Raw genomic sequence first — 21,683 nt, forward strand, 5'->3', positions numbered from 1 at the left:
CCGAAGTTGTTATGGACCCAATTAAGGATATTTACAAACAAGGTGCCACCCTGCAAAGAGAGACAGGTGCTGAGCATTTTCTTCACCCAAGTATTCAACCAATACAGTTTTGAGAGGAGTCAAACCTAACACTCTTGATGGTCCATGAAAGAGTGGGAGGTGGGAAGTGCTTGGGGAAAGCAGAGAGATAAGACAAGCATATGATCCAGACAGTGTAGGTTAATTAGCAACCCTGGAGCTTGGAGGCAAAGTTGCTTGAAAAAGAATTCATGGAAATGACAAGGAGCCTGTACAACCCATGGCTGCAAGCAGGAAACAAGAAACTGATTGAAGGGTGAGTTGCGGACAGCTTACAGGAAGATGAAACGCCAGAAGGAGAATAAGGATACATGCTACTAAGGCACTCCAGGGAGAGAGAAGTCCCTGAAGAATCCTGACAAATGTTAATGGCAAAGAAGATATGCTTACTGAACAAAGAAAACTCACTTGTGACCTTATGACACTCTCCAGTCTCACAGGGACTGAAGTAAGGCCACTGGGCAAAGGGATATCATTTAGCCTCAGAGGCAGGATAGTGTGCTAACCCTCGAGAAGTTCAGGCCAGGCCAAGACAGCAGAATCACAAGAAGTGGAAGCCAAAACAGCTACAGGCAAGGGCTCTGCTTGCAGAGAAAATATGTGATGGGAAGGAGCCATTGCAAGTACAGCCATCAAAGGAGAGGAAGGAACCACTGTAGGAGCAGGAACTAAAGGCAAAAATGTTGCAAGAGTCATCAGGGTTATGGATACTGAAGAAACAATATTACTTAAGGAAGGGGGTATGAGCACAGGTAGTCTTGGCAAGCATGGAAACTTGAGCAGGTACAATAGCACAGAATGATTACATTAGGATGTGATTGGGTATGTCAGTTTCTGACTTGGGTCAGAATGAATAAACAGCATGTGACTAGGTGTGTTAGTTTCTCAATATTAGTATACAGTACATAATTACTGTAGGTGCTTAATGGGGACATACTGGTTACTCAAGAATCAGCAGTGAATGGGAATAGAGATGGATAAAGTTTCAATTTAATAGTCACATATACTGATCAGAAACCAGACAAAAATTTTTCTGGATACATAGGATCAGAGGAGAATCTAACAATAGTAAGGTGTGTGAACTAACCCACGGCTGAAGAGGCCAAAGCCACCGGAATGGCAACATCACTAAGGCAGGCAGCAAAGGGAGTGGGAACAAGACACTGACACTGCAGGGATAAAAACACCAGAAGCCGTGTCTAATTCTTGAACCTTCCAGTTGACAACAGAAAGGAACTGTCCTTGAAGAGCAAACAGAGACTGTAGCCTAAAAAAGAAGTCATCACCTGACGCTTCGAATGCAGAGGTGGATGAAGGTGGTCTGGCTTTAAATGGAAGAGGAGACTGTAGGCAGATGGGTGGCATATACACAGAGGTAACAGGACCTGCAGACAACAGCCCTGGCAGACCTTAGCAGTTAGTGTCAGGAGGCTCTTGGGTGAAGGAGATATCAATAGAGATGAGAAATATAGCAGCATCAAGTAGTGGCATGAATAATGTTTTTCAGACCAATTCCTACAAACTGCACAAGTATGAACTGGAGAACATACTTGGTCCCTGCAAAAAAGGCTCCAAAAATATGGTCCTTCTCCCGAACAGCACGTAAGTGCTGCAGGACTTAGCATCCATGCAAGCATAAGTATGATGAGACATAACATTAATGGAAATAAAATGCCAAAAAAATAAAGTAATTATACCAAAAAATCTCATAATAGGCTGAGGAAAAATGGACTATCACAGGTAATCATTATTAAGCAAAACAAAATGAGTGGCCTAAGCAAACATTACTATGCAAGCAATGAACTCCAATCAGAACAATGCATAGGAAGAAAACTTACATTAACAGCTTGAAAATACTTTAAGCAAAACCCCAATTTAGAAATTAATTGAGTAGAACATCAAAGCAATTAAATAAACTCTGAATAATATCACGACAGAAGTTACATCATTCATGGTGGAAAAACTGCTAAAGCCAAACTGAAGAACAGTTGGCTGCTCACAGTAACAACTCAACAATGAGTCTGTTGCTGGCCAAAGGACACCCACTGGAAAATTCACAAATTATTACATACATAACACAAAAGAACAAGAATAAAGTGCACACGCACTGAAAATGAACCCATGTCAATGGAATAACACTAAAGGCAGTCAATAAGCTGGGAAGTCTTGGAAAGAATGGCAGCACATTAAAAAATTCCTGAGGCGCACAGAAGAATGAATATTTGTAACATAACTGCAAGGATCCCGGAGCTAGCTAAGCATTTACACCAAAACAGTTCTTTCAAATGTATGACTTATGGCACCCAGTTGCATCCTGCCCAGTTTAAGGCTATTTCATGATAGCTGAGTTTGTACTATCAACTTGTCACCACGAAACAAAATTAACATATTGAGTTCAAATATGTATTTCAAACTATAACATGCTTCATTTTCATCTAAAAAGAAAATAAAACAGTCAATATCATCATGGTTAGAATGGCTTTGGAACTTTAAACATTCAAAATGTTTAAAACTGTATCATCATGGTTAGAATGGCTTTGGAACTTTAAACATTCAAAATGTTTAAAACTAATTAAAAATTAATAATTTTGTCTACAAATACCTTATTTTCAGAAATTCTGCCAAAAAGCTCTATGTATTATCTGATCAATATGTGGCTATTCGACTGAAATTGCACCCATACATATTCCCATTCACTGCTGATTCCTGAGACAGCCAAAATGTCCAAGAAACCCCATGAGGCACATAATTATGCCTTAATATTCAGAAACTAATACAATCACAACCTAACTATTCTAATTCTGACCTATTTGCAAAATAAGTCAGCAAAGTCCCAAGTTTACAAAACAGTAATAGCAACAATACATAACCAGGATAATGCAGTAGCATAAAGCTTCAATATAATGGTAATAATAAGAGAAAGAAATTCCCATCCCTATTCCCACTTCATTCCTAAGACAAACAATGCCCAACTACTTGTCAACAACGCAGATGTCTTTTAACCCTAATATGCGAGCTAAAATCTATATTGAGAACACCCCTAGACAGGACAAAGTTTAATGCTGGCCAGTTTCAGAAAAAACACATCAATGGAAAGTAGGAGATATGCATATGCACATGGTATAAGGAAAAAAATGCACATGGTATAATAAAAACAAATTTTAAAATATTTTCTGTACCTTCTGCAAGAAGTTGAAATTGAATATTTCCATCCCTGTACAGGGCCTCTTTTCCAAGACTCGTAAAATATGCTAATTTTATCAACTTATACATGTTTTTTCTAATAATTTTCTTTGTTTATCTTGTAAAATTACAATTTCAACTTATACTATATCATAACAGATTAGAATTAAAATAAGTAACAAAGTCTGAGCATATTTATGGTAAAATATTTATGAGATGTACATTCGAACCGAGCTGTTCGTGGACTCACCTATTCGTGGATGTTTCTGTGGAACCTATCTATAAATTATTCATGGGAAACTCGTCTATTTGTGGATTATTTAACAGAGCAATATTCAGTATTTTCATATTATTTTCATGATAATTACTATACTGTACCTACATATACATTTTATGATAAAATAATGATTTACAGTACTAATTTTCAAATGCTGTAATATTAAGTTTAATAAGATTAATAAAATTAAATAATAAAAATAATAATTCTCTCTCTCTCTCTCTCTCTCTCTGCCTTTCTCAGATCTCTCTCTCTCTCTCTCTTACTGATGTGAGAGAATTTTTATGCGTATGTAATACGTATGTTTATTCATTTTGTAAGATAAATAAATGATTTACAGATTTTCAAATATTAATATTAATGTAAACAGATATCAATTCATTAAAGAAAACATATAGTGAATTACTAAGGTGTTAGTTCAAAAAATTTTTCCCCTCAACTTTTTCCCAGTCTTGTTCGAAAGCTTTGGAGCGAGGGGGTAGGGTGTAACCTGTCAAATATGTCAAATATCTTGACATATTGGCCGTGAAGGGTAGAAAGTGTTGCCCACTCTTGGTCAAATATATGTTGCCCACTCAGTGATCTCTCTCTCTCTCTCTCTCTCTCTCTCTCTCTCTCTCTCTCTCATGCCAAAGGTGAGAGATGGATAGATATACAGAACTCAGTTCATCTCTCTCTCTCTTCTCTCTCTCTCTCTCTCTCTCTCTCTCTCTCTCTCTCTCTCTTATTGGCTGGAAGGGTTAGAAGGACATACATATATATTTTTAAGGGTAAAATCTTTAAGATGACTTTGAACTAATATTAATATTTCGAAGATTAATACTAGAGTACCAAGATAACAGTTTACGGTATATTTGATAAGGGACAATACCTTACGAATACATTTGGCATTTGAACTTTCAAGATAGGCAGTTATATGCATTTTTAGAGGGGGTTTTAAGTATTCACAGATTTCAGCTATTCGGGGGTGGTTGTGGTATATATCCCGCGCGAATACAGGGGGGGCGGTCGAATGTACTGAGATGGGGAGATGCAGCATCTTTTAATGAGTTACGTTTTTCTAATATTTCTTTGTGCTTTAGTTTGCAAAATTACAATTATAACTGACATACTACTGCAAAATATAAGAACTAAAACCAACAGCAATCCATGGGTGCATTTATGAGCAAATATAAAAAAAGATGTCCTAGGATGGGGAAGTACTGTACATAGCCCCATGAAATCTAAAGTAACACTTATCCCCCTCTATCTTGTACTGAGGTGTGCTAGTGTTGCCGTAAGAGATGCCATCTGTCATTTATGGTCCACTGAAGTGATTTGAACATTATTCCCGCAAATTTCGTTCAAACTGTAGGGCACGAAATATTAATTCTCACCTAAGGTGCTCCGAACTGAACTCTACAGCTATTACTATGCCTCATATGATCATGCCCGTCCAGTACGGGTTAAGAATCTAATGTCATCTACAAGCTTACATGCCAATAATCATACATTGGGATGCCTTCTATAGGCCAACCATCACTAATCCGGCATCACTGAGACCTGCAGGGTGCCAGATTGGTGATTCTGCCAGATTACAGAGTGGTTAGGTTAGAATACACTCAACCCAACAGTTAACCACCTCATCCTACCTTTAAATACCCTGTAAATCAGTACAAGTTTGGTTAATAAGAAGAAAAAAAAAAAAAGACTGAACGAAAATCGAGTGAAATTTTAATAAAGCACAGGCAAAATAATTGGTACAGGTATTCTGCTGACTTACACAAGAAAGCTCATCACTGCTGCTTCCAAAGTGAAGAGCTGGAATTTGAAACTATGCACATTTACATGTCTTGAGGTGAAGGGCTGTCAGGATTCTCATCCTCTTCATCTTGGAATTTTTTTAATATAGTTTACACTATTGTCATTTACATTTTTACTGCATTTTCTCCTTTTTCATTTTCACAACCCAAAAGATAACCGTAATTGTGTGTGTAGGGCAAGTACGAATGCACAAACTCATTAGCTGGCACTGGAGAACTTGCACCAGCTTGTTTTGGTACATGCTGTTATGCTTATGATTTTTTAAATTATATTTCCTGCTGTTATCATTTATATTTTTACTGTATTTTCTCATTTCTCTATTTTTACAACCCAAAAGATAAATGCAATTGTGTGCGTGCAGTATGTACAAACTCTCAAATTCATTCGCTGGCATTGGAGAACTTGCTACAGTTTTTTTTGTTTCATACTGTTACGCTTATGATTTTCTTATTTATATTTTATGCTACAGTATTCTTATTTATATTTTTACTGCACTTTCTCATTTTTTTACAACCCAAAAGATAAATGCAATCGTGTGCGTAGGGTACATATGTACACAAACAAGTAGCGCCAACATACAGTAGTGGTAGGTTACTGTGGTGACCAGGGAATTTTGAAACTGCACTAGCCAAAATTAGTGCCAGATTAGTGATGGAACTGGATTAATGATTGCTGGATCAGTGACGGTCAGCCTGTACTTAACTCTAAGCCCTCCTGGCCACTTTTGAATCATTACCAGCAAAATAAAAATGAAAGATTTGAGTGTTAATAAATACAGTACAAAACTTAAGAGACTAAGAAACACAATGACGTCACCAGCGCACTCTCAAGGTACTAAAAAAAAAAAAAGTTAAAGAAACTGAACTTCTCTCCACTATCATAAGGAGAGATATAAGAAATCAACCAGCACCCAACTTGGCACCAAACACCGAAGAGAGAGAGAGAGAGAGAGAGAGAGAGAGAGAGAGAGAGAGAGAGAGAGTCTTCTTACCTGAGCAGGCTATCATGCCAGTTAGGCTACACTAGTGGGGGATACACCAGCCAACCCCAGCCCCCCTCTAGCCATCTCCATTGAATACACAAGGAAGATTGCAACACCTTTGGAACATGATGCAACAACACCAACATGTGGCCAATCAGAACTCAGTGCGCCAGTCCACCCTCTAACTGTAATCCACCACTAGCTATACATACCTGTGCTGTATATCTTAATTCATCCACTTTTCTAACCCTCAGTGGATGACCATCAGAGCACATGTTGAAATGTCCAAGGAAATAAAACCTTAAAACAACAGAACATCTTTTTATGACCTTAGGAAACCTAAAGTAACAGCTACACTTTGAAGAAAATATTATTATTGTTAATTCTTATTATTATTATTATTTTTATATATTATCACTCAAAATTTGCCTACCTTTAAACAAACAAGAAGGCTACTGTACAAAAAGTTCTCCCACAAGCTAATGCTATACATGAGTTAAACAGTAACAAAGAAGTAAAGGAAAAAATTTAACTGATAAAGGACAGTAACATTTAAATAAATAATTATTAGCTAAAACAAGTAGTCTCACTAATTTTGACAAAAACACAGTACTGAGGGCATATCCATCCTAAGCACATCAAAATCCAAAATACCTAACAGAAGGATAATTAATTATATACAGCCATGGTAACAAGTATGAAAGTCATTAGGAGCTGAACAAGACATCATGGCCTTGTACATAAACAGGAGGCCAAGGCTATATACGATAAGAGGCACTAAATAGCCATGAATCTCATGAATTTCAGTTATCAAAGTTCCTCACCAAAATTTGTGGAGGCTCATAAAACAATACCTTTCTAAATATTCGGGATCCTCTAAACCAAGAAAATACCAGCAGACCTAAATATCCAAGCAAATTCAATTGTAATACAAAGCATGAAAGACATGAAATGAATTAAGCTTAAGTTAAATTCAGGAGATAAGACTGGAGCTTTTAGTATAACTGACTGTATGTATAAGTTTTGAAGCCAGGTTAAATTAAAAAAAATTTTCAAGGTCAATGCTAAATTTCAAAAACTTTTTGTCAACAAAGTATACAGACAAAATGTGAACCAGAGTTGATCAGAATGAGTGTGCTTTCACTAGTTCTAGTAAACCGTGAAAATATGAAGCTGATGAACAGAAAGCAATAACTGCATACTATAATGCTAATACAAACACCGCCATAACAATAAAAAATATGATGCTGATAAACAGAAAACAATACCTGCATATCAATGCTCATGCAGACATTGTCATTTTTATTCTAAATCCATGTGAGGGAATGGATAAACCATGTTGTCCCATGGAAATACCGATGATCATTTTTCATACATCAATGATGTTTGATTATTTAAAACAATTCAACAAAAATATAATAGATAAAAAAAGAAATAACAGCAAAGAAATTTACAAATTTTGAAAATGTACATTGCACAAAAGTTCGAAAGTCAAGTTTGAAGCCTACAAGCATAGTTGACTATTATGTAAACCTTTGACTATTATGTAAACCTATCTCACACAACTAATAGTTCGTTTACCATTTTATAAAAGTTCTGGCAGCATAAATTTTCACGTACCAAAAGTTCTACACCTTTAACTCTAAGACTACACACATTTAACTTCTTACACAAAAAACAGGCTAAGATACAAATTTATAGTTTGCAAACCTACATCACTGTACAGTACTGTAAATCCCTGGAAACACTAAACTGTCATCACAGAAACATATGTAAAAGGCCACCTACAGTTTCTGATGCCTTCATACACATGATGATTAAAACACTATATAAATTAGTTACAGTACTTACAATTGCAGTTTTCTGTAGTGTGTGTTGACTTACAAATTCCCTTCTCTTCTCTAAAGAATATGTATTCCTGAGACTTCCACAAATCACGAAAAACAAAAGTTCCATATCCGCCACAAGCAGCAGGAGAATTGGTTAGCTGGATTTCATTTTTGTCTCCTTTTCCCACTGTAGCCACATAGAGTATCTTCTCTGCTACATTCACATCACAAACAACAGAGTTAAATCCCGTAATCAACTCAAAAAGGATGCTTCTGTTGGCAATGACTGAATAACTATGTAACTCTATAAGAGTCAGGTAATCTTCTGCATGCAGACAAATATGTTTTTACCTTAAAAATTTGCATATTATAAATGTGCAGATGCAGCTTGCACTTTAAAAACCAGCACCATTAACTTTATTTTCTAAGAGAAAAAATAAATAATTGCAAGCACACAAAAAATTTAAGCGCCAGTCAAAAGATTGAGCAACTTTCATCAGCACCTCCATACAAACAAGAGTAGGTGAAAAACTTACTCCTTAATGATCCAAATCAAAATTGGGCTATATCAAATTTACCTTTGTATTTAACATTTTAATGAAAAATAGGAAAAGGCTCCTTGTTTGATTGGTACGATAACTTACTCAGAATAATGAACTCAGAACATCATCTCCATAGCAATTAGTACTAAGGTATTTGCAGCTCGAATAAACATGCAGTTATGTTTTGAAAACTAGATAAATCCTAACATTTATATCATAATCTGTCACTCAACAGTTCAAACACAAATGTCACAAACATCCACACTAATCCTCACTGCTACAATATACAATTATTCATACGACTCCACAGTAATGGCTAAGAAAGTGTTGGATAGTTCAATGTACAAAACATTTTAATAAAAGTTGCTCTGCATAAAAAATGTAGTAAACTAAAAGTGCAAGTGATGACTCACTTCTTGAAAGTGGCCATCTACTTTTCCATATGAGATAACTGGTAACTGAGGTGCCATCAATTATAAACTGAAAGGAGTGCCTGGAATTTCCAAAAGAAAAACTCGAAGGTGAGGTGAATAAAACTACTAAAATAAAAATTACAGTAGAACAAAAACATGCTTTACTCACCTGGAGGCCAAAGGCAAGAACCAAAGACTTCTGTTGTCTCCAAAAACTTCGATGAAGTTGTTAAAAGCCCCTAAACTAAAGCCATCTTTGTCTTGCACCCAAGTATTTCGAAGTTGAAAGATGGGGGCACGAAATGATTCTTAAAAATAAAGAAAAAAAAATTCAAAGTACACTGCACATAGAAATGTAAACTATAAATTAATATAAAAATTCTCAAACTACAGAATATAGGACCCTAACAAGCAACCCATTTTAAATAGATTTCTGTGCTCCTCCACAAGCCCAGATTAAAATTTTGAGAAGGTTTTGGATCTTCCATTCTTATCAATAACCTTCAAAAACCTTCCACTTGTTCTCTTTAATAACAAATTCTTAGGACTTTTTAAAACTTCGATAGCAAAATATTAACATTCCAGTTGGAGATACAGTGTCAGCAAGGAGGTTCATCAGAAAAAAATTTCTTGGTTTCTCTTGAACCTAAGGTTACAAGTTTTATGTTCAAATTCAATCAGCCCCAAGGGGTGAAGTACTAATCGTACACCCTATGAACTGGCATGTCATCTCCTACAGATCTTCACTCAAACCATGTCCCCTGGGTAGGCTTGGACTGACAAACTTGGAATACAGTACATCCTATTAGGTGCCTAACTGACTGGTTTGTCATGGTCCCTTCAACAGAGGAACAGCAAGAATACCAAGCTAAGCTCTTCCAACTCTTAAGGTGTTTTGGGTATCCAGAACAATTTGAAGCATTCAGACTTCATGCAAGCCTTACTGTTGACTTATCTCACAAGGGTTATTAAAGCTTAGAAGGAGCTGGTTCTTCCTTCAAATGAAAGGAACAGGAGGTTGCAAGTGTTGTTTCAACATTTTCGTGAAAGCCCTCATCTGACAGCCAGTCTTGGCAAATCTTAATTCATTCCCTCTATCTCAACTTCAACCTGCCTGATTTACATTTAAGTGGTAAGGTTTTAAATGCCTGTGGCTCAGATTTCACATGTCTTTTGATAAGAAACTGACTTGAGAATCATATATGTAATATTTCCTGTTTCTCAAAAAGTTGGTATCTTGCAGAAATGTTTTTGAATGTTTCCTGAGGAAGCTATTATACCCAAGTGCGTAACTCATTTCCTCTTGCTTGTTTGGAGTATTGATCTTCAGTACTCATGTGTTAACTCTTATCTCAAACTCTTTGACAGAGTTATGTCATCATTCAAGTTCATTTTACAAAATCTTAATTTTGACTTGCGACACTGATGTAAGTCAGTTCATTATATTTCCTACATAAAATACTCACAAAGCTAGGCCAGCTGCTGCAGCAAAAAATGTGTTGTTTTCTAGAATCAGTTTGCTAGCTGGCTACAACTAAAATGTGGAATAGTTTGCACAGTGCAGTTGTGGAGTCTTCTGATCTCCAAATGTTAAGGTGAGGAGCAAATTCATTCCTGCTTTCTGATGATGTCTCTTGAATTCAGGTACATCAGTTTACTGTCTATTCCCTCTTACTTAATTATTTATCATTATTATTATCATCTTTTTCTTTAACTTCCCTCTTTTTTGCAGGCTGATTTCCATTTGGAGCCCCCTTGGGTTTATAGTCTGTTGACAATGTTCAAAAGGGTTTTCAGCTGCAGATTTAACCCTTAATGGATGGTAGGGCTTTTTTGACCACCAATAATTGTGTAAGAAACTCTCTGGTTCACCTCATATGATTAGTGTTTTCTTGCATCATAATATTTGAACAAATTGTGTGCAAAAACATTCCAATAACTTGAATAGGCTATAAATAACTATATGGTAACACTTACGGCAACACTCACACCTCAGCTCAGTATACAGGGAGGTTAGTGTGACTTGAGATTTCATGGGGGAATGTACTGCGGACTGTTGCTAAATTTAGTTCTTATCTGTTATGATATTATGTGAGCTGTAATTGTAATTTTACAAAATAAAATAATTATTAGAAAGGACAGGCATAACTCACTAAAATTAGCGTATTTTTACGAGTGTCATGGATGAGGCCCTCCACTGGTTGGAAATATTAACTGTTTAACTCCACTCAGAAGTTAATGAACATTTTTTAGAATTTTTTTCTTATGCCATGTGCATTTGGATATCATCCTCTTTACAGTGGTGTATTTTTTTAAAAATGGCTGACCTTAAAGTATGCCCAGTCTTGGAGTACTGTTAATGTATATTCGGCCTGGCCTTTAAGGGTTAAAGAAGAGAAAGAATGAAAGGTAGTGGTTAGCTTGGACCACGTCTGAGGATTGTCCACTTCCAATTCCAGCATGTGCTCTTAAAGACCTTTGGCATCAACTAGACACACAACCACCTGTGAAGGACACTCGGCTCTTGGATCTCCAAGTGCCAAGGCATTGGCCACCAGAGTCATGGAAGAGTTATCAAATAAATTTTCTTCGGTTATAAGGCATTTTCTTTATACTCAAAGCAACTGCACCATCCTTCAAGGACTGGGTCAGACCTTTTGAAGGTTGAAAGTCATGTTCTTGGACTAAATCTTAGCAACAGGACTAAAAAAAACCAAGACTGCAGTGTATTATTCTCACCAATCAGACCTGTGGCTTAGGGTTGAATGCAAAGATGCAGAATTGGAATGATTCAAGCATGGACAACATTTTGCCTTCAGGCAAATGCAGCATGTCCTAATGAAAATGAGCTAGTCAGAATTTACACAAATTATTCTGGCAGCTTCCCTGTGGTCTCAGCAGGAATGTACAAACATTCTTGCCTGCTGCTTTGGATGAATCTCCTCAAGCAGCCTAACTTCGACAGGATCCACATTCCTGCCGAATTCCATTCAAATTGAAGCATAGTGATTATCCACCATTGACTGCTTAAGAGAGGCTTTTCAATGATCAGTACTACAGCCATCAAGAGACCTTTGTGAGCTTCAACTACCAGTCTATAATAAGGCAAGTGAGCTTAGTTTAGCAGATGGTGTGATGAAGTTACCTCTTTCTGACATAGAGGGGTACAGTTTGGCTCTACAGCTACAGTTTCCAACACATTTGACCATGAATTTTCCTATCAGTTTTGCAAGGTCCTCTAAAACCAAGAAGTTGGGACTTTGCACTGGCAGTACAGTCTGTTACGAGTTCCCTGCACCATTGGAGGAGGCCTATCTTTTTCATTTGACCTTAATGACCGAGTTTCTATTGGTTCTGACTTCAAGGAAAGGCAACTTACTCTATGCCTTGTTTGGGGCCATGATTCATTTATGGAATTAAGTCTTCCATTGGCTCTTCCTTTGTGGCCAAGACTCAGTCTGCTGATAGACCAAACATGACCACTGACCATTTGTCATCCTGTCCCTTGTTGAGGCAAAGTCGGGGTGTAAAATGTTTAAAGAAGTCTTTTTTCTTGTTTTAAACTCAGCTTAAGAGCTGTTATCCATTTTATGGGCAATTATCCAGAGGTGTCCCTCAACATGCTGGTTCCAATCATCAATGTGGGTCATTTTCTTCTATGGGGCACAGATGAATTGTATGGGTCTTTATCCACCTTATCTTGATTCACAAGATATGTATTCCAGGCAGTCTTGAGATGTGGCAAACAGGGTACTGGCCTTCTTATTTCACATTGCTGTCTGGTCTTTACATCTCATATTGTGTACCAAGAAGCTTGATTAATTATCTTATCAATTTTCAAGTCCTCTTTCAGGACCTGGAGTAGGTTATTCTTTAATGAGGTTGGGATGAAACACACTGCACTATGTAACAAAAGGTTTTCCCCTGCAAATTTAATTAGGGCATTCTCTCTCATTCTCTCATATGTATCATAAAGAGCTTAGTAGGCAAAAGTTTTGGAGACCTCCCCTTTAACCTTTACAGGCCAGGCTAAAATATATATTAAGAACACCCCTAGACTGCAATATTTAAGGTTGACCAATTAAAAAAAAACACATCAAATGCACATGGTATAAGAAAAAATTCTAAAAAATTTTCTGTACCTTCTGCAGCAAATTGAAAGTGAATATTTTCAACCCTGTGCAGGACCTCTTTACCAAGACGCTAATAAAAATATCCTAATTGTACCAAGTTATGCATGTTTTTTCTAATTTTTTTTTTTGTGTAAAATTACAATTACAGGCTCCATAATATCACAACAGATAGGAACTAAAATCAGTAACAAATTCTGAGTATACTTATGGTAAAATATATATGACATGTATGTACTACGATGAGGAGATGCAGTACCTTTTAGTGAATTGTACAAGTTTTTTCCAATGTTTCTTTGTAGCACTTTAATTTGCAAAATTACAATTATAGCTGTCACAGAAATGTAAAAGATAAGAACTAAAACCAACAGCAATCCCTGGGTATATTTACGAGCAAATATATACAAGACGTCCTACGATAGGAAGAAGCAGTACATTTTCCCACAAAATGTTAAGTTACACTGATCTCCCTCTATCCTGTACTGAGATGTTTGTATTACCATATGAATTGCCATAAATTATTTAAGGCCCATTCAAGTGAATTGACCATTGTTCCTGTAAAATTCATTCAACCTACACAGCACAAAATAATGATCCTCACCTGAGGCACGCCAGATCAAACATCTACAGCTATATTATGCTCACATGATCATGCCCAAGCGAAGGGGTTAAAATTCAAAATGTTTGAAGAAGTGTGCTTGCTTTCTTTTAGTTCTTGGACTTCACTTTGCAGCTGCTGCACTGTAATATCTTTATTTCTACTACATATTCCTATTTGTTTAACTATAAACTGAAGCACTAACTATTGTAAATGCATTTCATATACATATTTTCAACAGTTTTGTCAAGAGAAATTTTACACCTATCCATCAAAAATCATAATGCTCACCTTTTAATCCTTACAATTTACTGTGTAATCCCTACAGAGTATTTTATTTTGTATTACTAATCCATATTCTTATTTCTCTTACTTGACTTTATGTATTATAAATTTTTTCATCTGATTTTGCCATATATATTTCAAGAAAATTATTGGAATTTCTGCTATCAGCTTGCCATGAGTCATCATTTAGATTTTTAGTTTTTCCTTTCCTTTTGTGAACATAATATAATACTGTAAAAATGTTTAAATTTAAATTGATATCAAAACTCAAATGACAATCTACCCCTTCTGAGACAGATACGGTTACAGAATCAGTTGTCACAAAATTCTTACTCAATAGGCAATTCATCCTTAACATAACCTTTGAACCCTTCTTTGCATGCATATATTCTTTATTTTAGTATGTTTATGTTTTTGCTTAATTAAATTGCACTTTCTTTTTTCATATTTCATTTAATAGCATGTTGGAAAAGATACAACAGCTCCTGTTACTATAATTACAAATATACATGTGTATATACAACTATGGAGGTTTTAACCATAACAGAGAAGCCAACATACTGTTCTGTTTGTGACAAAACCAGTTTCCTACCATAGAATGTAAAGACCGAGCACAGAAAAACACCAATATGCAAGAATGCAGTCAGCAATTAAGAGTGAATCTAAAGTTGACTTTTTAATCCCAGTTTCATGGCTCTTACTTTATTTATCATCGTAACATCCCACATGCACAAGGTATGGCTGTATACACTAAATCCGGGCGACCTTTCATCGTCTGAAAAATATGGTGTGTGGTTGCAATGAAGTTCGTTTTAAAATTTCCTGTCTGTAAGTTGTACAATGTTTAACTATTTGCTGTTTACTGCAATACAAATATCGATGACTCTATATATGACTGTCTTTTGGAAAGGATTAGTATGGCTGTCCAAGGATTCAAAAGCTTCATTCACTACTTGTGGAAACTCTCCTGCAAATCACAGCGAGTGGCTTAATTCATATTCCAGCTCTGAGTTCTGGGTATCCTCCGACTTTGTCCAGCTAACTGAGGAACCTATGCATATTTCTGGTAATAAATTAGACCTCATATTCACAGATGTTCCATATTCACATGGAGACAAAACTGTTCACATGAAAATTACACTATTTTTGCCGAGCCTTGCCATGCTGTGAACAGAACTTATACAGCTGAGAGAAATTACAATAATTTCTTGAAGAGGAAACTTGAAGGAATTACTCAGCCTCATCTGTGGTGGACCAAATTGGCATCATCTTTCTTTGGGTCAGGCTCGTCTTCCATTCCACCACTACTAACAGATGATGGTAGATTGGTTACTGTCCCTAGGGATAAGGCTGAACTGCTTCATTGAGCTTTTGAAGCTAAGCAATCAGTTGAGGATGTCCATCTCCCTGTACTTGTCATCCTGAACCTATTCTTACAAAATTTGCATTTTGCTAAAGGGATGTTAAGGAAATTCTGGACAATCTTGATAGCTGCGGTGAAGATCCTGATGGTTTCTTCCCATTAAAAAAAAAAAAAAAGTTTCTAGGGTGCTGTCTCCCAAGATTACTAGATTCCACAGATTTTTATGTTGACGTAGTATCTTTGCAGATGAGCGCAAGTTTAGTAATGCAGTACCTGTTCCAGAGTGGCATATCTGCACACACTGCAGTAACTACAGGCCACTCTCTATTCTCCCTGTGCTTTCCGGAGTTGCTGAAAAACTTATTTTTCAGCCACTATATAAGTATGTGGAATCTAAAGGATAGTTAGCTGACAGTCAATATGCATACAGGAAGCAGTCAGGTACCTGCAATGCTCTTATAGACTTGACATCCCATTTGCAAGGGAACCTTGATAAAGGTTTTGAGTGCTGCTTTCAATTTAGTAAATCACAAGGCACTTATCTATAAACTTCAGAATCTTAGAGTGGGTGGACATGTTTTAGGATTACTTCAAGATTTCCTTAGGCAGCAGTGAGTTGCTGTTGATGGGATCTTTAGTGAATCAAGACCTACTGTGTCTGGAGCTCCACAGGGTGGTGTTCTTGGTCCACTGTTATTTTTAGTGTATACAAGTGATATGGTTGTTAGCCTGGAAAACAAGATTATTCAGTATGCCAATGATGGAACACTTGTGGGTGCAGTAAAGTCTCCACTTATGAGAAATGAAGCTGGCCTCAGCCTTAATCGGGACATGGACCGGACCAGGGAATGGTGTAGTCAGTGGGGTATGAGGCTGAACTCCAGAAAAATTAAAACACTATGGATTAGCAGATCTCATACAGATTTTCCATCCCACCCTCCCCTTCAGCTGGATGGAACTTTGCTGAATGAGTCCGAAGTTTTAACTCTTCTAGGTGTAACTTTTGACTCGCATCCTCTTTTGAGAAACATCTAATGAAAGTAACAGCAAATGCTGCACAAAAGTTAGGTGTTGTTTGTAAGACCTAAAATATTTATAACAGTGATAAAATCGATGCAACATGTTTTAGGTCGCTGGTCCTTCCTTTACTAGAATACTGTTCTCCAGTGTGGATGCCTGCTTCTGCCAGGGATTTATCTCTTTTAGACAGAGTAGATTGTGGTGGTAGGTTTGTTTCCAAATAGTAGCAGTTGTGACTGGAACTATCGATGGATGGTCTATTGTTTGTGACTTTTATATAAGTTGTATTTTAACAGAGATCTTTCACATTCGCAATTGACCCCTGATCCCCTTCTCCTGCTGAGGGCAACCAGGTTTACTGAACAGCAGCACCAATACACAATAAATGTGCCCACTGTCAAACTTCTCAGTTCCAGAGGTCCTTTATTCCTCACAACATTGAACTGTGGAACAGCTTCCCTGAGGATGCCTTTTAATTAGAACTTCAGAAGTTCAAGGGAAAATGCAATTCATTACTACCCTAATACTACTCTCGTTTCATTTTAATTTTTACCTATTTAATAATTTATTTTTTCTTTTTTAATGCGTGAGATCTCTTCTTTCTGTATTTCCCTTTACCTCTTCTTACTCCTTCCTAATGAACACCATATTCTTTGGAAGCTTCTTTAATAATAATAAAAATAACAATAATAATAATAATAATAATAATAATAATAATAATAATAATACTTACTACTACTACTACTAATAATAATACTAATAATAATAATAATAATAAGGCAGATGTGATTTGATATGGGAGTGAAATCTCATATATACAGTAGTCAAATGACTAGGGCTCTCAAAATACAAAGTAACCATTATCAAAACAATTAATTTAATTTCAAGAAATTTTCAAAAAATATGTGCATCAGTTGAAAAACAACACTTACCTAGAGTGGATCTGTTTTTGACCACTAAAAAGATATGATAGCCAAACAATGAAACCAGACTGATGGCAAACATTATAGAAACGAAGAAAACAAATAGTATGTGAAATTTTGCTGGCACTTCCAACTGGTTCTGTAAAAGAGAAAGTAAATGTCTTTGCTTTCACATCATGTAGGGTCTTTCAATATCATAAATTACTAAAATTGTTACCATTTTCCTAGGCATAAAAATCAGGGCCTTTTATGTAGGAGCACTCCTCAGAGCAAGCTGGACTGGTCACTGAAACTTGATAACATGGTAGTTAACTGGTGGTAAGTGGGTGGCTTGGGGAAACCTTTCACTCACCTGCAATCATTAAGCACTTTTTCTTTGGGATGGTTGAGGTGGGATCATAAAATGCTCTGGTTTGCATACCTAGGAAAAATACAAATTACTTTAAAAACTTGAGATTTTTCCTTCAAAAATTAAAAACCATTGCCTTTTAGTATATAAGTAACTTCACAGAAAGGAGGATAGTTTCCCAACTGACCATCATGTTGAATCTATACCCAGACATGCCTCCCTTCTTGTCACAATTGTGAGCATAGGAGCAATGACTCCTGCAACCTACTATGCAATCTGGCATCAAGATGCAAGACTGATAGCACCCTGAACCAAAATGTCATTTTTCTGAACCCACATTCTAGAAAAACTTCTGAGAAGCAAGTGTTGCCCTAAAAATATGGTAGTATAGGTTGGAAGGCAATCATAAAATGGTGGGTTCAAATAATAGAATTATATACCCTACATCACCCTTAATAAAAGGAACAACAGAGGGGAAGGTGCCTTATGAGACAAAGCTCTATGATAGGATGCTAAATTGTAAAGTCTACCGCCATTTTGTCCCATTCAACATGTACTCATTCCAAAAGCTGTCTTGCTGAGGAAGAAGAAAAGAAGCAAGAAGAGAGAGCCAGTCGCTCACCTATTCAACCTCCAGCCTTATGCTGTCAAGAGTACCTTAGGCAAAATGTCTTTTTGCCTGAGAGGTAATGTCCCCAGGGTAAAAAGATTATAAGGTACTGTACTCAGGTACCAACAGAGACCAGCCCACAATACCTGTGAACTGAAAAGTTATCCAATGATTAATTACATGCCAATATCCCTGGCTTCATGAGCTCTTGCCCACATTGGACTAATGTTCTCTTCATAGGAGGACATTAGTCCTCCTGTATGCCTGGTTCATAAGAAACCAGAAAGTGTGTTCTGGACACCACTGTCTTCTGCCTGCTAGTACTACACAAACATCCCAACACTAAGGCTTAAGAAGCTGGATTCTCCTAGTGTCACAGGGTTCATAATGAGTTCAAAAACATCTCGTCCAGACCCCAGCTGAAAAATTCTCAGAGAGGGGACCACGAGATTCTCAAGTCTTTTGTCAGAAACTGACATTTCAAGTTTGCCACAAACCCATGAATAGAACAAGAATCCCCAGTTCTCTAGGAGCCAGGTAAGATACAAAAGGCCATGCAACTTGTCAACATGTTATGACGAGGCCAAGGCAAATATAACAAGTCCTGGGGGTGAGATTTTTATCAGGGTCTCTCCCAAGGGGGCTTCAGTCCCTGGACTAAGATGTGGAGAGTCACAGATCATTTTAGAGGCTATAACTAATGAGATGGGCAAGAATGTTTCAAGAACATATAAACACAGGCAACACTACGAAGGATGGGAGATAGGTGCCCTTCAGTAGAAAGGGTCGAGCAATAGGTTTCACCACTGACACTGATAAGAGATTGTCTGAGCCAGCCTGTGCAAGAATTTGACAGAACGACACTTGCTGCTGCCAGATCTATCAGCATGCCCAGGTGCTTAACCTATAGCTTGGGCATGAGGTATGACTTCTCCCAGTTTATCATATTCCCCAGGTTGTGACAATATGCAGAGAGTTGGCCTCTGTTCTGGAGCAACTGCACCTCTTACTATGCCAGAGCAAGCCACCTGTCCAAGTAACACAGCAAGCATATACCTTGTGAGTGGGCCCAAGCCAACAATAGGGTGAACACTTGTGTAAACACTTGGGGGCTATTGCAGATCTAAAACACAATGATTTGAGCTGGTATACAATCGTGTTGCAAACAAAGAGGTACTTCCTGGAGTACTGACGGATCGGCACCTGGAAGTGTGTGTCCTTCAGAGCCACTGAAAACATAAAGTTGCCCTCTCTAATGGAATCCAATTTGGAACATCCTTTTTCCCTCTTGAACCAGTCTTGTAGGGCAAACTCATCCAAAAAGAGACTGATGCCAGACCTCCAAACACCAGTCACCTTTTCTGCCTGGAAAAAACAACTGTTAAAGCCCAAAAACTGGTCATCTACAAATTCCATGGCATTACTTACAAACCCCTTCACCTCAGTTGACAGGACAAAATCATCCAGAGATCCTGGAGGGTACACTGGGAAGGTCCCTGGCATATAACAGTCCAAAGGATACAGACTACCCAGACTCTGCCTCCTGATTCTGCCACCTTGCCCAATGGCACGACAGGCATCCCCCTGCCAGCTGCTGCTGTAGAAAGGCACTGCCAACCTCAGCATCCCCATACCTTTTTCTCTCCCTTACCTCCCTTCCTAGTAGGAGCTAGAGGGAGAGGCTGAAAGGGCTGGGATAGCTCCTGGTCCTTCCTAGAGAAAAAAGTCTGGGTTCTTGTTTTAGTTTTGTGAAGGGAAGACCCTGCCAAAGAAGGCATGGCCAGCCCCCAAGACTTGGCTGTCACTCCCTTTGTCACCTTGGAGGATTTGGAGGCTGCAGTGTACCAGCTATCAGAAAACCTCTTCTTCACAACCACCCACCACCACCACCACCACCACCATCACCTCAACTTTACTCTTCAGAAAGAGTAGAGAAACCCAAAACTGATTGGTTCCGAACTTGTCGGAAGGGTGCAGACATAAGTGGTCTATGAAGCTTCTGGCAGATCAGAAATGTTAACCTGATCCAAGACACCATAAGAGAGCAGCAACTACAGCAGTCAGAACTACTGCTTTTCCTCCTAAGTTCACCCTAAAATACACTCCCCCAACAAGATGGTTGGTTCCTGGAGATTCATTAAGTTCACAATGTCGAAACAATGTCTCAGTTCCAGCAGATCCCCAAAATCTTGTCCCACATTCCCATAGACTTTTGTAAGATAGGTCGAAACTGAACTACAATTTACATATATGCACTTACCAGTTATTGTGTATACACATGTTGGGAGTCTTCGTTGGGCAAACCCTGAGAATCTGAATGTTCACCTGTATCATAATATGGCAACATTCCACCTGTGAACCCTCTGTTGCACAAAACAATTCGGGACGGTGTACACATACATCATGAGTGAGCCAGACACCATCTAAAGGTTCACATAATCATGTGCATACAGATTGACATGCTCCATTACTTGTAAACCTTCTGTCTGCATGTACATGATCCAGGGATTATACACATGCAGTGCAAGATGGTAGCACTGACTCTTCTCTGCATGGGAAGAGTTCAAGACAGCTGTCATGTTTCAGAAGTAAATGGGGAGACACTGGTCCAAGAACATGCTCAGAGAACCCTGTGTCAACCCTACCTAGAGCAGATGTCCAATCCACAAGTGAGCAAATGCCATTACCAACCCCTACACAAGGAATGCAGTCTCTCTTCATGTTACTATGTCCATGTGTCTTACCCTGCTCAAGCAACAGTGCTGGAGAAGCATGGCCTACATGTGATACATTTGATATGGTGGCATGCCCACATTTAAGACAATTGCTATATAAGGCTCAACAGCACTGAGTTCTGTAGTGGAAACAGCAGCAAAAGACAGACCTCTCAGATTACAGTGTAAAGGTCCGTTGGTACTACAATGAAGCTGACAAAAAGCATTGGTAAGTGGTGGCAAACCATGAACATGTGTCGTATCACCTGAGGAGAGCTCAGCATGTGCTCTGGCCAGCACTGTCAGAATGTACAAGCTGGTCATCTACCCATACAAGCATAACCTCTTTGCAAGAGCAGAAGGTAGGAAGCAAGACAGGGCAGCCTTGGAGGAAGAAGCCAACAATATTTGGCAGTACTAAAATTATCTCATTCAAAGAAACCAGCTAACATCTTTTGGCCTTCCTCCACTGCAGCTGAGGAGAACAACTAGCACATTCCTAGTATCAATTCAGAACTACAAAAATTGGTCACATTAACAACATGGACATAAAGTAGTACAACACCAGTTATGCCCTTCACACC

At 37.8% G+C, this 21,683-nt stretch overlaps 1 protein-coding gene across 22 annotated transcripts in view; it reads right to left on the reverse strand.

The window, feature by feature from the left end:
* The window catches only part of LOC136847979 (palmitoyltransferase ZDHHC20-B-like), a 110,984-nt gene that overhangs the window by 64,044 nt on the left and 25,257 nt on the right, over window positions 1–21,683 (reverse strand). For all 22 annotated transcript variants that reach the window (XM_067120126.1, XM_067120168.1, XM_067120064.1 and 19 more), the window contains 2 exons: window positions 17,436–17,565; window positions 9,277–9,415 (listed from right to left, as the gene is read on the reverse strand). In XM_067120126.1, the coding sequence (XP_066976227.1) occupies window positions 9,277–9,415; window positions 17,436–17,565 (269 nt within the window). The remainder of the gene's footprint in view (window positions 1–9,276; window positions 9,416–17,435; window positions 17,566–21,683) is intronic.

The sequence above is a fragment of the Macrobrachium rosenbergii genome, chromosome 2 (genome assembly GCF_040412425.1).
Source record: "Macrobrachium rosenbergii isolate ZJJX-2024 chromosome 2, ASM4041242v1, whole genome shotgun sequence".
Taxonomy (NCBI): Eukaryota; Metazoa; Arthropoda; class Malacostraca; order Decapoda; family Palaemonidae; genus Macrobrachium; species Macrobrachium rosenbergii.